General features: G+C 38.8%; 1 protein-coding gene across 2 annotated transcripts in view; it reads right to left on the bottom strand.

The window, feature by feature from the left end:
- The window catches only part of NAA16 (N-alpha-acetyltransferase 16, NatA auxiliary subunit), a 61435-nt gene that overhangs the window by 43257 nt on the left and 2003 nt on the right, over positions 1-16175 (bottom strand). For both annotated transcript variants that reach the window (XM_054271788.1, XM_054271789.1), the window contains exons 2-5: positions 5746-5830; positions 3388-3492; positions 2663-2820; positions 1448-1582 (exon numbers count right to left, since the gene is read on the bottom strand). In XM_054271788.1, the coding sequence (XP_054127763.1) occupies positions 1448-1582; positions 2663-2820; positions 3388-3492; positions 5746-5830 (483 nt within the window). The remainder of the gene's footprint in view (positions 1-1447; positions 1583-2662; positions 2821-3387; positions 3493-5745; positions 5831-16175) is intronic.

The raw sequence follows: 16175 nt of genomic DNA on the forward strand, positions 1-16175 counted from the left end.
AGCATATTTCTGTCCTTCAATGCCTAAGCAGCTTTTCCACCACTTGCCTCTGACTGACGCAATACTAACCAACAGTTAAACCAGCTCATTGTACAAGTACAAGCCATCTTCCTATTTACGTGAATTTCCCAAATAGCTCCAGCTTTATCAGAAAATGGCATCAGTGTTTGCACTCATCTTAAGATCATCTTTGTTTGGGTGAGATTTGAGATGGTGCTAACTTGCACAGAAGACTCAGCAGATACAATGCATTCATCTACAGTATTTAAATCTGGCTTAGTCACTAGACTGCACAGTGTATCATGACAGCCCTCAAACAAACATATTTACACACAACCTTTTAGGGAGACAACAACACAAACACCATCACTTCCAAGGCGCCAATACCACTACTAAGCTCTCTTTGTCCTTCACGAGCCTCAGTTTCTCATGCGACATTTTCTGGTTTTCCATCTACTATATAGTCTTTCTTTCTAACTCAGTCATTTTGGTACCCAACTCAGACTGGGTGCTGCTGACTCATTTGAGAATGACGACTTTTTGGTTGTCAAACACTCACAGAAGATGACCCAATTTTGATTAAAAGTTACTCTTTCCAGTTTTTACTCAATGCTGAAGTTACAGCTCTTCCGAAATATCAAGCTATATATACCCAGCCTGCAATATCCGTTTTTGACCATGATAAGTGACACTTAATCCCATATATAACAACTCAAAAAGGATATGAGATTTTTGTTTTAAAAACACAGTTTAGAGGTCAGGTAATATCTTAGTATTTTTACACACTACTTCCCAGATGCCTCCCCAGCTGAATGGATGTATAAACATGTTTCTTTTTCTTTCCACACTGCAGAATAATCAACACATCAACTCTGTTCTGCTAATATAGACTTTATAGCTCTGCATTACCACTAACAGAACAAGGGAATAGCCTCTCTCTAAACAAGGTTAAATTCAGTGATTTTAGGATTGTACGATTTGATTTACTCAGATCTTACCAACACCACATCTGATCAAAGACTCTTCAGCTACACATTACTGTTACTTTGAAACCAAGCATTGATTTTAAGTGTACTAGATACAGATGCATACAAACTATTGACAATATTTCATTCTTTGTAGAGATGTAATGGCATCCAGACTATGGCAGGAGAAAGGGCAAATGAGCACATCCGAAATATTAACGTATTTTCTGTAGTTTCACTTACTGTAAAGGGGCAGGATCATCACAGGTTTTCTCTAGCTACAAGTTTCACAAACATTAAGTTACTTCACATGAGACTACTCTTATAAACTAAACTCTTACAGTTTATTTCTCAAAGCAGAAAGCTTCACAAACAACAAATTTATTCCAAATTCATAATTGTTTTCTATTTTTAAAGAATTAATTCCTCAGATTCCATCACTTATACAAAAAGTGTTCTCTTTCCAGACCAGGAAATCTTACCTGCTGGGTTTTCCTAAACTCTTCAAGTAATTTTAAGGCCATATCATAATCTTTTAGTAGGTGGTATGCAATAGCATATCCAATCCAGGAAGCGCGTTGTGTGGGGCGCAGTTGAAGCAGCTGGTATCTTGTCTCCTTCAGTAAAAGAAAAGCAATTTTAAAAGAAGAATTTTTAACCAGAGTTACTACACATGTATCATGATTTAACACCAAGACAGCTAATATTTTCAAAGATTTTTTGAAAATTAAAAGTCCTAGGCAACCTTTGAAATTCTAACAGCATGGTGAAAAGCAGCACATTTCTGTTTCAAAAATTTGGAGGTTACATTGTAAATACACAAGCCATGGAACAACACATAAAATCTATTTGAGGAGACAAAGGAGATGTCATTCTCAAGAGCACCTCCTAAGGGCTTAAATTATTTCCAAAGATAGAGCTTTGAAATCTCAGAAAGCCCTTTCCAGCAGAAGGCAAGAGCTCACTGCCACTGAAAGAGTAGCATTCACTCTCAGGTACAAAGTCCTCACAAACTACTGTAACACTTCTCAGAACTTGTTCTCGAGTCAAATCATATCCTTGGGTCAGAGATTCTATTTTCCCTTGGCATTAGCAAATTCAAGGGAATGAACATCCTTAGTAAGGAGACCAACTAATGCCAAGCCCACAGTCCAGTCCTCTACTTCATATGAAACAAACAAATCAGTTCAGCCATTTTGAAACAACTCACTGGTTTTGGACAAATTTTAAGGTTTTATTTATAATAATAATCATCATCACTGGGATTCCAGAATCAGTCATCATGGGGCAAGTTACCCACATACTAACAAGAAATGTCATAGTGTACTTCTTACCAAAAACACCCTCAGCATTTGCACCCAAAACAGAGTTTGTAGGGTTCACAATTGCTTGGTAAATACTTGCTAATTTAAGTACTGTACCTTTTTCTTACTATTTTAGTAAAAAATTAGTTAAGAACTATTTTTACAAAGTGACTAGTGAATCCAATTGCACAGAACAAATATTTCTAGTTCTTCTCTCAACCTCATATAGAGCTTTACTGCAATATCTTTTCCTGCTTTCCTAAACAATAGTTTAAAATATTTTTGAAACAGATAAAGAGTGGCAACAGAAATACTACCAAGAAAAGGCTCCACAGAGGAATAGAACAAGAGAAGGTGAGCAGCAATGAGTGGGAATTCAAAGAGAATACTTACTCTATATCCTTCTAAATCCCTCATCTGAATCTGCAACAGAGAGAGATCTCTCAAGATCTGTAGGTTATCTTTATCTAGTTTGAGTGCATTCCGGTAACACTTGATGGCTTCATCATATTTCTTATCTGAACGCTGCAGAAGACCATAGACATGCCAACCTAATGCAGGTTAAGGAAGATACATTTACAATTTTCACAAAGTAACTGCAGTGCACTTGTGTTACAGGCCAAACAACTTGACATCTTCCTTGAAGATCAGTACCCTTACAAAGGAAGATGGATTACTGCAGCCAGACTTTACTAACACATTGCAGACTATTAAATGTTTCCAATTTTTTTTAAACGACATGTTACTGCTTAAGTCACATTCAGAACCCTCTGAGCACTGTTATACAAAATAAATTATCCAAATTCCACCAGACTGTAAGAGTTAGGCACAGATTTATTGTTTAAAACATGCTGCCACAAGTACAGTAGGAATTCTTACTCATAGAAGTGTTTCATTCTAACAATGGAATTCGTGTGTGATTTCTACTTTTCCTTCCTTGCCTATCTGTAACCTCAATTAGACTCCAGCTTTTACAGTAAGAAAAACACACAGAACTCCACTTGATTCGCCAACAAAAATTTTGTGCATCAGAAGTGTTTGTCACAATCTCAGCATCTTAGACTTCCATCAGCAGTGTGCCATAGCAAAACGATCAGGTTTTGTACTACAAAGGATACAGACGTGACTCTTCACATCATTACGAAGTCCTTTCCGAACAAACTCATATGCTTCCTCCTTCTTCCCTAAGCAGTTCAAGGTCAGTCCTTTCATCGCAAGAGTCTCTGTAAGAAGTATCAGATACTTATGCTTCTGACTTCCATATGCCAGCTTCACAGTGCAGTTTTCCTTTGAAGTTGTTACACAGTAAAGTCCCCCATTAAAAAATAAATTTAGATCACGACAGCAGCCTAGCACAGCTGAAGACTATTACATGGATCATTTCCTTTCTTGAAACTCATTCTAAACAGATCACTTGTAGAGCATCACGCAGATGTGATGAAAACAGACAAAACAAACTTTTATTAATTAAAAAATACACTTACCTGGCTTTGAGGGAGTTAACAATAAGCTAGAGCAAATTTAAAGAGCTCCTCAATGTGTATTAAAGCTCTCCATGAAAAGACCAAGGGGAAAAAAGGGCTGTGTCCACCACAAGAAACAAATCGCTGTCACAGTCTGTTCCCCCGTTCCAGACTTCTTACAAAACATGAGTTAAGGGAAGCACATTTACTGCTACCCTACTACGAGTGTATGAGACCACAATGCAATAACATTTTAATCAACATTCTGAGAGGCACAGGATTGCAAACAGTATGCTGGTATGACTACTGCTCTCCCTCTTCCCCCATTCTTCAAGGCACACAGTAGACAAGCAAGTTGCGTGTAATGCATGCACTATGTCTGAAAGCTGTCCCAGATTCATATTTCAGTGTTTTTGTTAAATAAAAGACCGCTTGTTTTGGTTCCTGCCAGAAGATCAGTCACCTTTTTCATCATAATGCTCTGTTTTTCCTCCAACTACAACCTCTTCCCCAGTATTAATAGCAACAGACCATGACCTCAAGGTCACCTGCAACAGCAGTCTGAAGTTTTGTTGATAGACCCATTTTACACTTTTTCTGCACAGTACACCTATAAGTGAATGATGACCCAAAATTAGTCAAGGGCTTTTTTTTGTTGTTGTTTTTTAGTTGTCCTACATCCACACTGTAAGAACAGAGAAAGCCAGAATGATACCTTTCAAATAACATTAAGACATTTTATGAAGAATATCTGCACTGTTGGGAAAGGGAGCAAGCTAATCCTGCCGTCCCACACCAGGGAGATAACTGCCCAGCCACATCAATCCATCTCTTTTGCCACCTTCTCACTAAACTTTTGAAACTCCTTTTCTCTGAGGCTTAAGGTGACAAGTGCAGCTTTCCACCAGATCATTTCACTGGCTTAGTTCTGCTTCAGCTGTCCATTCCAGGCTTTACTCCCAAGGTTCAAAGCCATGAGTGGCTCAAAGCCACGCAGTATGTGGCTTGCCAAGGCAGCTAGCTGTCCTGGAAAAGTTTAAGAGGCAGTAAGAGCAGAAAAAGACAGATCTGTATACTGAGATGTTACAAAAACAGAAGTGCTAGTAGAGACAAATGCATTGGGTCAGAGCTGAACCACTCTAGATTTGAAGCAACAAAAAAAAATACTTTTATCTCTAGGGAAGTAATGAAGACAACAAAGAAACACTAGACATGGATGGAAGCACAAAAAGGATTAGTCAAACATTTTGACAAGATCTGACAACATCAAGTAGGAAAATAATTTTACTGACACAGTACATGCACACTCAGTGTTAGGTTGCTTCAACAGAAAACAATCTCCCAAAAATCCACTGTATCAGAAGCAAAGTGTCTGAATAATGTAACAGAAACCTGTAATACAGTAAGACTAGAGTATCCTATTGAGGATGTAAATAGAATTTAACAGATGTAAATTGAAGCAATATTCTGCTGCCCTGCTTCCTACAATACTTATCAGAGCAGGATCACCAGATTCTGTCTTCAGCTTCAAGTATTAACAGCAATAGTATTACACTTAACTCTGCTCCCTTTAAGCAGCAACTTGGTATGCAGTGCAGGAAATTTAAGCCTATGAACTTGACAAAAAAACCGTCCAGATTTTTAATTTATTGGCAGAACACATTCATATAATATTCAAAAAAAAGGCTGGGCTTGCTTTAAATAGGAACATAAGGAAAACCCACACTAGCATTCTGACCCAGAAACCTAGAAAGGCAAGTTGGAAGCTTCAGTGAAGTGCTGCTTCCACCACGTATTTTCATCTTCAACATCCCAGTGCACAGGAGTGTTTGACTGAGGCAGAGTGGAAACCTGATCTGAATCCACAAAGACTGAAAATCTAGAGTAATTATTCAGTCATAACAGAATCACATTCCACAACATGCTCTTTTTTTCTCAACAGTATGATGTAGACTAATAAAACATTTAAGCTCTTGACAGGAGACAAAAAAATAATCTTTAGTCTGCAGTTACCTCCATGTTCAGCAAATTTTGGGTTAGAAAGGATCATCTTGCAGAACTTGAGTCCATTTTTGTACTGTTTTTGTTCGTAACATTTCTGTAAAAGATGTGAAATATAATCATTGAAATGCATTTAAAACCACAGTACCTTAAGATATGATTACAAATGTAGTCACTCGTCCAGCAAGGTATGGTGATCAGATCACCACCAACCTCTAGACAAATATACCTATTCATATTAAATTGCTTCTTCTCAGCATTCAGAACATGCAACAAATACTCTACCTCATGGTCTACTTTTTTATTAAAAAAGTAATTCCTTTTCAACAGAAATAGGAAAGGGAAGTAGCAATATCTACTTCAATTCAGAAATTCTTAAAACAGAAATCAGTTAGGAATCTTGACTCAACAGAAGTTTTGAGGAGAATTAATCTCAGAGTCTAGACACTTCTTTCAAAATCCCATTTCCTTGGCCTAGTGACTTCCCAGAAAAAGACATTTCAAGACAGAAAACTTTCTTAGTTGCCGATAGACTTTTAGAAAAAAGAGAAAAACCATGAAGTAGGAAACACTTATTATAACCTCATTTGATTAAGTGATAGAGGTATCAGGGTGGGAGAATTTACTTACCTATTAAAAAAATAAAACATTTAATTTCTACCTGTAATAGTACAGCTAAAGGCTACTTATAGATATACTTAGAATACTATTTACCTAATTACTAGGTAAACTGGCAAACTGTACGGTTCAGCTGTGGGAACAAATGGAAGAAACAAAATGTGAACGTGGATCCCTTTTCCTCTTTAGGAAGATACTACCTAAATCACGAAGGTTTTAGCAATTTAAATCAACTACCGAGCACTACAGTGGATCACTAGGACAAATCTGTTTAAACCAGTTAAAAGCATGCTTGTGTCAGTAAGCATGAAAGTGATTCCAGGTCACTTATGGTTTTTAACTGTAGGAAAGCTACCAAACCAGGCTTAACCTGGCATCATTTTCAGCTAATAAGGAGTATTGTCCTGCTGTAATTTAGATAGCTATTCTCAGGAGAAGATAGGTCATTTCAGTTACGTGCTTGAGTGCTTTAGCAGTCTCTCATAGATCATTCCCACTCCATCAATCTTCCAGGATAAAGGCAAAATCTGTGTTAAATTAATATGGAGATAGTAACTCCTTTGCAATCAGAACAGATTATCCCATTATTTCACAGGGTAAAAGCAATACAGAAACATATGCATGCTCACTTCGGGGAATTGGCTAAGGTGGCAAAACAAGGGTCCTCCCCCAGTCTGTGAGGAAGGGCTTAACTGCAGTCAGTTTTTAGGTTCTCGCTGCCTGCAACTCGAGAAGTTGCAGCTAATCATGACTAAGTGCAGATTGAATCATAGAATAATTTAGGCCAGCAGGAACCCTTGGAGGTCACCAAAATCAACTCTCAAAACAAAAGAGCTAACCCTGATATGAGATCAGGTTGATCCGCCTGACTGATTTCTGGCAGGATGGCTAGAGAAGCAAACAGTTGTACTACGGGAATTGCAATTAAAACAACAGCAACTGAAAAGATCTGCTTGGCTTTTTTTTTTTTTTTTTTTAACTGAGAACTAGTTTCAACATCTTTTACCAGAAATCACATAGGTTGTGGCAAAACTTGGAGTCCCCTCTTGGGAGGGTGACACTTTCCTGTTCACCTACTTTCTTCATTAACTTAGGATGCTTTGTATCATTTTTAGGGAATCCTAGGAAAATGCCAACAATGTTGTATATATTCTTTCTAAACTTATTCAAGCATGCCTAAAAATTAGCAATAGTGAACATTCATTCACAGTTCTACAACTCTTGCAATGTTGAGTGAAACCCCAGATATACAGCAGTGCTGAACCAGAAGCTATTTGAGACAAGTGTGCACTGAAAATAGATTAACTACTGGAGAAAATCAGATCCATTATCCTTGTTCTGACATTTTTATCCTATAGAATTCAGTCTCAGACCTAGAATAAGAACTGAATTGAAGATAATTAGAGACAAATGTGATTTTTGGAGGACAGACAAGATGACATTTTCTAATGCCCAACAGATGAATGGGAAGAAGAAATTAACACACTTCACACTGAGAGGAAACCTGAGTTCAGTATTCAGTTTTTTGGCTTGCTGACAAGACAACCCACATCCTTAATTTAGGTTGAGAGAAAACCTCGGAGGCCCAAGTCCAAACTTCAATCCAGTACTGCCAAATCCACCTCTAAACCGTGTCCCCAAGTGCCACATCTACATATCTTGTAAGTATACATGGTTGGTGATCTAACCCCTTCCCTTGGCAGCCTCTTCCAATGTTGGACAACCCTTTCAAGTCAGGAAATTTTTCCTCATATCAAATTTAAACCTCCCCTTGCAACTTGAGGCCATTTCCTCTTATCCTGAAGCTTCTAGGAGAAAAGACCAACCCCCATGTTACTACAGCCTCCCTTCAGGTAGGACAGATGGACATTACACAGTTGGGAAACCTGATGTCTCCATATGTGTCCTCAAGGTTTTTTTACTTATCAGGACAAGTGTAGCTGAAATGCATTTACTAGAATCTGTCTCATTGCATGAAGTCTTGGTTCACTAAAAGCACAAGTTAATTTGCTGAGTTGTTTTTTTTAACTGTCTTATCTGTAGTGCTTAATGTGATGCTCCCCATCACCCCCTTATGGCAATCACTTCCTGCTGAAGCTAAAATCAGATCGCGAATGTTTACACACTGGAAACCTCAAAGGGAAATTGTGGCAAGACCAAAATGTTTTTCAGAACTTCTGCTATAAGATGTTCCTAGAAGGATCCTACCTCATCTGGCAAAAATCTCATTTATTCCCTTTTTCAACACTAACTCAACCATATAATCTGCTTGTAGACTGCCATACCAATCTAGATATCATTTTGTGTACTCTCAGGTAAGTATCAAGTGCCTCTACACAGATGTCAAATTGGCACTGCATCTGAGAAGAATCTGTAATTGTAAAGGTAAGAAATCCTACTAACAAGGATACAACAATGAAAAACAAGAAAATATTTGATTCCTGTATTACAATTCTTTGCTGCATCTGCTTAGCAAAATGCCATTCATAAATTCTATTTTTTTTTGTATGTTATTTTTTTAAAGACCTAAAATCCCTTCCACTACTAAACATGAACAGAATCAAGGATTTGAATCACTGGCATTACTTGTAAAACAGAAGGACTCCACATATCACTACTCAATCACATGTGTCATTTATATCTTACTTGTGTTTAACTATTTACAACATCAGTGCAGGGATGATTTTACAAACCACATCTACCTAGACATAGCATCTGCTGCTTTGAAAAAGGCCCTGCACTGAGACAACAGTTACATTTTTCACACACAGAGTTTAATACACAGGCAATTTTATGGCTGAAGAACATCCTATTATCTCAGACATTAACACTCACTTCCAAGTAGTCACCTTAACAAAAAATAATCTCAGCTGGTGACTGGAAGAGAGACTGCAGCTGCAGCAACCAATTCCCTTCTTCACTCCATGGCCCCAGTGCCTCTGAAGGTATTCAAGTGATGCATTATTTCACAAAGCATTTTTATGTGAAGACTAGATAAAGAGCAGTATCACAGTCAAAGCCTGAGGACAGCTATTGCATCAAACCAAATAGTGTTAAACACAGCAAACAGGCTTCCCTGATCAGCTTACATGTTTCAATAATTTAAAGTTGTTTAAGATGGTCTGTGACTGTAACAAAGCTGCACTGACCTTCAATCCAAATTGTACGCTGACCCACCTGATGGTGAGCTTGTGTAAAGGGGACTTGTAAGAAAGGTGGGGACAACTGTTTAGCAGGGCCTATTGTGATAGGCTAAGGGGTGATGTTTCTAGCTAAAAGATCAATTCAGACTAGACATAAGGAAGACATTTTTTATGATTACAGTGGTGAAACACTGCAATAGGCTGCCCACAGAGGTGACAGATAACCTGTTCCTGGAAATATTCAGGGAGTTCTGAGCCATCAGATCTAGCTGAAGACGTCACTCCTAATGGCAGGGGGTTGGACTACATGGCCTTTAAAGGTCCCTTCCAACCCAAGCTGCTCTGTATTTCTATGTGCAATTTCTTTAACAACACCACTGCAATTTAAAAATTGATTCTGCTGTCTCTTGATAAGAGCTTATCAAACACAAAATCCAAACCATAACCAGCATTTTAACATTATTCTTCGATCCTACTTGTACAGCCCACATTCTGTTGAGACAGGTCTGCACATCAATAGGCTGCCTTGCCACAAACATGATGGAGCATCAGAACCACCTAAGAGAAAAATAAGCACTTCAAACCAAATTAAACAATTTTAACATAGCTGGGTAAACACAGCTTCAAGTTTTATTAGCAAAACAAATGAGAGAAACATTAGGCTGGAAATGACCTCTACAATTGCCAAGTCCAGCTGCCATGTTCTCAATGAACTACGTTCACGAGTGCCATATTTACACACCTTTGCAAACACTCCCAAGGGCTGGTGGCTCAACCACTTCCCTGGGCAGCATGTTCCAGTGCTTAACCACCCTTTCTGTGTGGAAATTCTTCCTCATATCCAATCTAAAGCGCCCCTGATGCAACTTGAGGCCATTTCTTCTTGTCCTGCCACTCTACTGACTCCCACCTCATTACCACCTTCTCTCAGGCCGTTATAGCAAGTGATAAGGTCTCCCTTGAGCCTCCTTTTCTCCAGGCTAAACATCCACAGCTCCCTCAATAAGGGATTAAGATTAATAATGTTTAACATTTTTAAATGTTAAACATATTAACATTAACAATGTTTAAGACATCACTTGTTTTAGTCTTCCCTGCTACTGTTCTTCCATATAATCCTGCCTGCAGACCTCTCAGCACTCAACAGTTCCTACATTCTTCTTGCCAAGTAGTGTCTTGGCTCCTGTTGCCAAGATTTTGGTGTAGAACTCGGGGAAGATTTCAGCAACACCTAGGATTCATTTTAAAGAAAATTACTCTTCTCAATGCTCTGTAACACTGATGGAAGTGCTGCTTAAAGCAGGAAACCAAGGACTAAATGTGAAACTTCAGAGCCTAGGGAAAAAGGGCAAGACTTCCATCAAGCCTTATGGGAAGAGTGTTGGAAGTCAGTTATGCCGGAAATCTCTCCCAGTCACAATGGTGATCAAGTTCAGTAGTAAAAACCCACAGAGTTATCAATGGCACAGCTTCTCATCAGCACCTTTTCCTAGGAGCTATCTGACAACTACTTTGGGATTGATCCAATTACTGATACACATTTCTGACCAAAACCAGGCACAACCAATACAGGAACATCAGCAAGCTGTCAGTATACTTAATTGGCACTTGACACTCGGACCTTTTAAAAAGGCTTGTTTTACTGCACATCTATAAAACAATGCATCAACATAAAACAGGCAATCCACTTCCTACAGCAGCTGACAAAATTAGTTGAATCAGTACCTTAGATTTAGGCAACACTCAGCAGTTACTGCTTCTAAGCTAATAAATAATTGTTAAATTATTCACCAGTTTGATAGCAAGGTCTGTCCATCTTGTTTGAAGGCATTCAGCATCTGTGTTGGAAATGCTCCTCATATTGCAAACTATATGAATATTTCCAATGCTGATACACAAAAAGAAAGTATCATGATACCACTGAAGTTCAGAAACACTAGAAACCTCTTCATGAGGTTTTCCAAACAGCATCCCTCTCTCTCTCTCTCCACACTGACTTCAAGTCACCAGTGTTTTAGAGAATGAAAAGAAGTATCAGCTGGAAGGGGCTTTGGGTCATGGAGGCCAAGAAAACCCTGTCTCAAGCATCTTAAACTTCTAGTCCCAGGGTAACCATTCCAGAGTATCAACATGTTTTTCTACACATTCTCCATACCCTATCAGGATTTTGTATATGCATGGCCACTCCATGTCTGCTATTACTCCACTGGTAAGAGCAGTTAACATAACCTCATCATCTGAAATAAAAAGAGGAAGACAACATGGATACATCCTTGCTTGCTTCAACTGCAAAAATGGACAGGCCACATCATTCCTGCCCAGACCTGGGGACTTAGCAATGCAGAACAGTGCTGAGTCAGAACACAGACAATGATGTGCAACAGAATAAGCAGCCAGCACTACACGGTGGTAACATTTTGGTCAATGTATTAATGCCACAGTAATATCTAAGCTTTCACTTTCATGATACTCTGTATACAACAACAGCATTTTTTGCTCCTCCACCAGATTTTCATAATTATTCAAGTTCAAATCATCAGAAGATGCAAAACTTGGTACATAATGCAGCTGGTAGTAACAGCTGTAATCACTTGCTGCTTGTATTCTTTATTATTGGCAGAATGAAATTGATATTCTATTTATTATGGGAAAGAACATGTACGATAAGAGAATGTTTTTTCACCATTTATTGTCCACAGACCTCTTTAACAGCCCCCTAAACTCCACCTCTTTTTAAAGGGGAAGGCATTATCAATAAGCTTGACTTAAGGCCTAGTGTAATTTTGTGCTGTACACACACACTCGATACAATCTCAATTCCTAGAATATCCTTTGCTTTAAAAGGGCAGAAATAAGAAAACAGAGTAGAAAGAGCTCTTGCTGGCAAGTACTTTGCATTTGTAACTTTTCATTGCTTGACTTAATACAGTTCTCTCCTGTTTATGAACATGTGTGGCCCTACAAAGCAAACACCATAACAGCAACGCTAGAAATGAGACAAGTCATAGCCCAGACAGACATTTTCCAGTAATTTTCAATCTGCACTTTGTGCAGAAGTACTGAGGAGCCCAATCTACCCCATCTCCTGGGATAAATTGCAATTTCCTTAGCAAGAACTCAGACTAAGCCGGTGGCTCCACAACCTAGTGGAACTGCATCTGAGAGCAGTTAAGTAAATGAAACCATGAACACCAGCACTGTTTTGTGGTATCTGATACAAAACACAGTAAAATAAGCATCAGGCTTTAAAAGTGACAATTTTATTTTGGCATCTTCAAGCAAGTTCAAGACATTTACCAATGCAAGCCTTCAACATCAATTTAATATTGACATTCCATCCTTAAGAACACAGTGATTCAGCCAAAATCGCATGAATCACAGCAGATCAGAGCTGACATCAGACACACCCGGGACAGGCCACTAGAGGGAAGATACAAGGGCTGGATGCAGAGGGAGGCTTTTGAGTAAGACAAGCTCTACTGCAGTTCTCACCAGAATGTTCTCAGCCTCCACTTGTTTGTGCCCCGTCAACTTTCCAAGCAAAGGGTTTATCTTCACTCACAAAAAGTTTTGTTAACAAAAAGGATTCCACCTTTTTGTTAACAGCTTCTTGTTTGGAGCCTGCTACTTTGCAGCCACTGTTTCTACGAAAATCAAAATAAATCATGATAGCTTGAAGACAGGCAAGTACTTAACTTCTGAATCTTCTGTTAGGGTCTTTCTCCTTCTAATTTCATACTCCTCCTTCCAAGGAGGCCTGGGGGAGGAAGCAGGAGAAAGAGCAAAGCACACTGCACTGCAAACATAAGACTTGCAGTGTACTTGGGCAGCAGCACAACAGCCTATGGATTTCCCAGGAATCACCAGTTTTCAATATATAAGGGGAACTGTTTTAACAAAACTTCAAATACCTGTAAAAATCTCAAATCTTGGGGCAATCCATCTCACAGCCCATACAAGGTCTGCAATAAATTAGGATTTCCAAGTCCTACATTCATGTACAACCAATTTTACATGTTATGACTCAACTTGCTCCAAAAACATGGAAGCTTTCAAGTGGCCTTCACTTTTTGTGCCACAAATAGTTCAGAACTGAACTCTTCTTGCTATTCAGTGCTTGTTCTGTTCCATATAAACAGCCAAATAAGAAAAAATTCCAGCATAAAACATGGAGAGACTTAACTCTGAAAAATTAACATTTTTAAAAATAAAAGTATAAATAAAAGTCCAAAATCAAGAAACAACCCACAGCATTCCACAGAAGCCTCCTTTCTGAGCTTTGCATGACGGCCTTCACAAACACCTTTTGAAAAACTAAACCAAGAATATCTATCTGGGATTAAGTCTTCTCCAAATGAGACTGACAAATGTGAAGTATGACTTTCCCTTTTGAAAGCCTTCCTGACTCTTAGCACCAGCCTGGCATCTGTCCTCTGCAATTGTGTCATTTCAGCAGTTGTCAGTGGCCAGGCATCCTCACTACCTCGCCTGAAAGTCTGTACAGAGGGAACCCCCTGCACTCTTCCTGGGCCGCCTGTCCTCCTGCACAAGCAACAACCACACCAAGAATCAGTCCTAAGTTACACCAGAAGGTTTTAAGCAACTGCTCCAAACTCCTGTCTTTAAAAGGAAGGGGTCTTTAAATGTCAGAGACTTCAAACATCCACTGCTCCAGTGGTGGGTTAATAATGGCTACCTCAGCTATGGTATCTATCTCATTTGGAAGACCCTAACTAGCATAACATAACTTCCCAATTATCAAATTTAGTAGTTCAGTAACTTCCCCACATCATTCCCAGGAGACTGACTAGTTCCATGCTTATAAACTATTATTATTTCATTAAATAAAATTTTAAAAAAGCTTTCAGAATTCTATGGATAAGAATTAATTAAATCCTACAAACACCTGTATATTTATATTTTATCAAAAAATAAATCTCTAATGTTATTGAAGAAGCTGGAGAACGAAAAGGACATTACAGAGAAGTTGAACCATTCCTCAGAGAGAGCACTTTAAGTAATTTCTAATATTTCCTTACCCTGAAAAATGGAAAATGTATGCCTGAATGAACTGAGCAGCAACAAGCCACTGCTGCAAGGTTATATACTTCCAGACTTTTTGTGTCTTATTAGCTGAAGTCATCTGCAATTAAAGCAGCAAACCTTATTTTCGGCAACAGCAACATGAGGAATTTGCTAAGAAATCCTTCCAAAGGATTAGTCAGTTACAGGTACAATACTATCCACAGTTCTATCAAACATGAAACATCAGATCAGCCTTACACTGCTTGAGCCTGGGCTCACACCAATACATATCAGAAGACAGTAACCATTTCTTGAAAACAAAACAAGAACAACTTGGCAAGTGAGCCATGAAAGCAAGACAAGAACCCCAAGGCTTTCCTCTAAAGCCTACTAGATTACTTACAAAGACTGCTGCCATGCCCTGTACAGACAGGGCTGACTTGATTCCATAAAGCCAATGTTTAAGACTATCTCTGAGACAGTTTATAGCATGGATTCTTGGGTGAAAGAAAAAAAATCAAAGCTGCTTAAACTGAAACAGACTCTGAAGGCAAGTATACAGCTCAATTTTCAATACACAAAATAGAAGATTAGGCTAAGCTTACTAGAAGTAAACACCAAATACATGACACCAAACTTCAACCTTAACAAGAAGCCTTTCTAAGCTACCATGAGTATGCTTATTTTAGACAGCATCTGCCCCATTCACTTAAAAAGTCACCTAAGCTGAAGACCGACTTTAATTGGCAAGAAACACACAAGCACTCCTATATTAGTTCTTATTTATGATGCTTTTTCCCTTCCATGAGAGGGGAACGTATTCAAATACTTCATCCATGCCTTCTGTGAGGCTGTGAAGTGGCAGAACTTGAAGCTGCTCAGCCCCTCACTCCCAAACAACATCACACCTGTAAGCACAGCAGGTCTTCCAGGGGAAAAGCACCTAGACTGAGAAAGTCTCTGCAGAACAATGAAAGTATGGCCTAGGAAACAAAACAGAACTGGAAGACAGAAGAGAGCAAGAAAGGAGCCTTAGCACTACCTTACAGCAGTCCTGATCAACTACTACCTACACCACAATTGCTATTCCTTCCCTCATCACCTAAGTGCTAGTTTTAAGTCAGCTTGTTCAAGCCCTGCCAAACATGCAAGCACACAAATTGATGTGGCTTAAAGACTATTTACTCGGCTTCTCGAGCAGACTTCTCAGCTTACACTGATCTCCAAGGGGCCACACCAGCCAGGGCAGCTCTGACAGCTTTGCTGTTACTTGGGCATCTTGTTCAGAACATTGATAACCTGTCTGATATGTTACATCCACCCCTCCAGTCACTGTGAAGGATTTCTCATGATCTCCAAATGAGTTTTCCCTTTTTCAACTGCTAATTCTCTGCAGAGCATTCATAAAAATACTAAAGTCTTAATCTATGAGTATAATTTCCTTGCATCTGTCCCAAGTGATTAAATCACTACATGCTTGTAGGGTCTTATTATGCAGCCTCCCACTTAATCCCTGCCCCCAACTTTGGAAATTACTAGGAATGCTATGGGCATTTAAAATATTATAGCAGTGCCAAAGTAAGCAAAAGCTGGTGTGATTAAAGGGCCTTTAGCACCACAAGCTATACTACTAAACAAAAATACTCTGAGACATGT

This window comes from Melozone crissalis, unplaced genomic scaffold (genome assembly GCF_028551555.1).
Source record: "Melozone crissalis strain CALT ecotype California unplaced genomic scaffold, PUWL_Pcris_2 ptg000013l_1, whole genome shotgun sequence".
Lineage (NCBI taxonomy): Eukaryota > Metazoa > Chordata > Aves > Passeriformes > Passerellidae > Melozone > Melozone crissalis.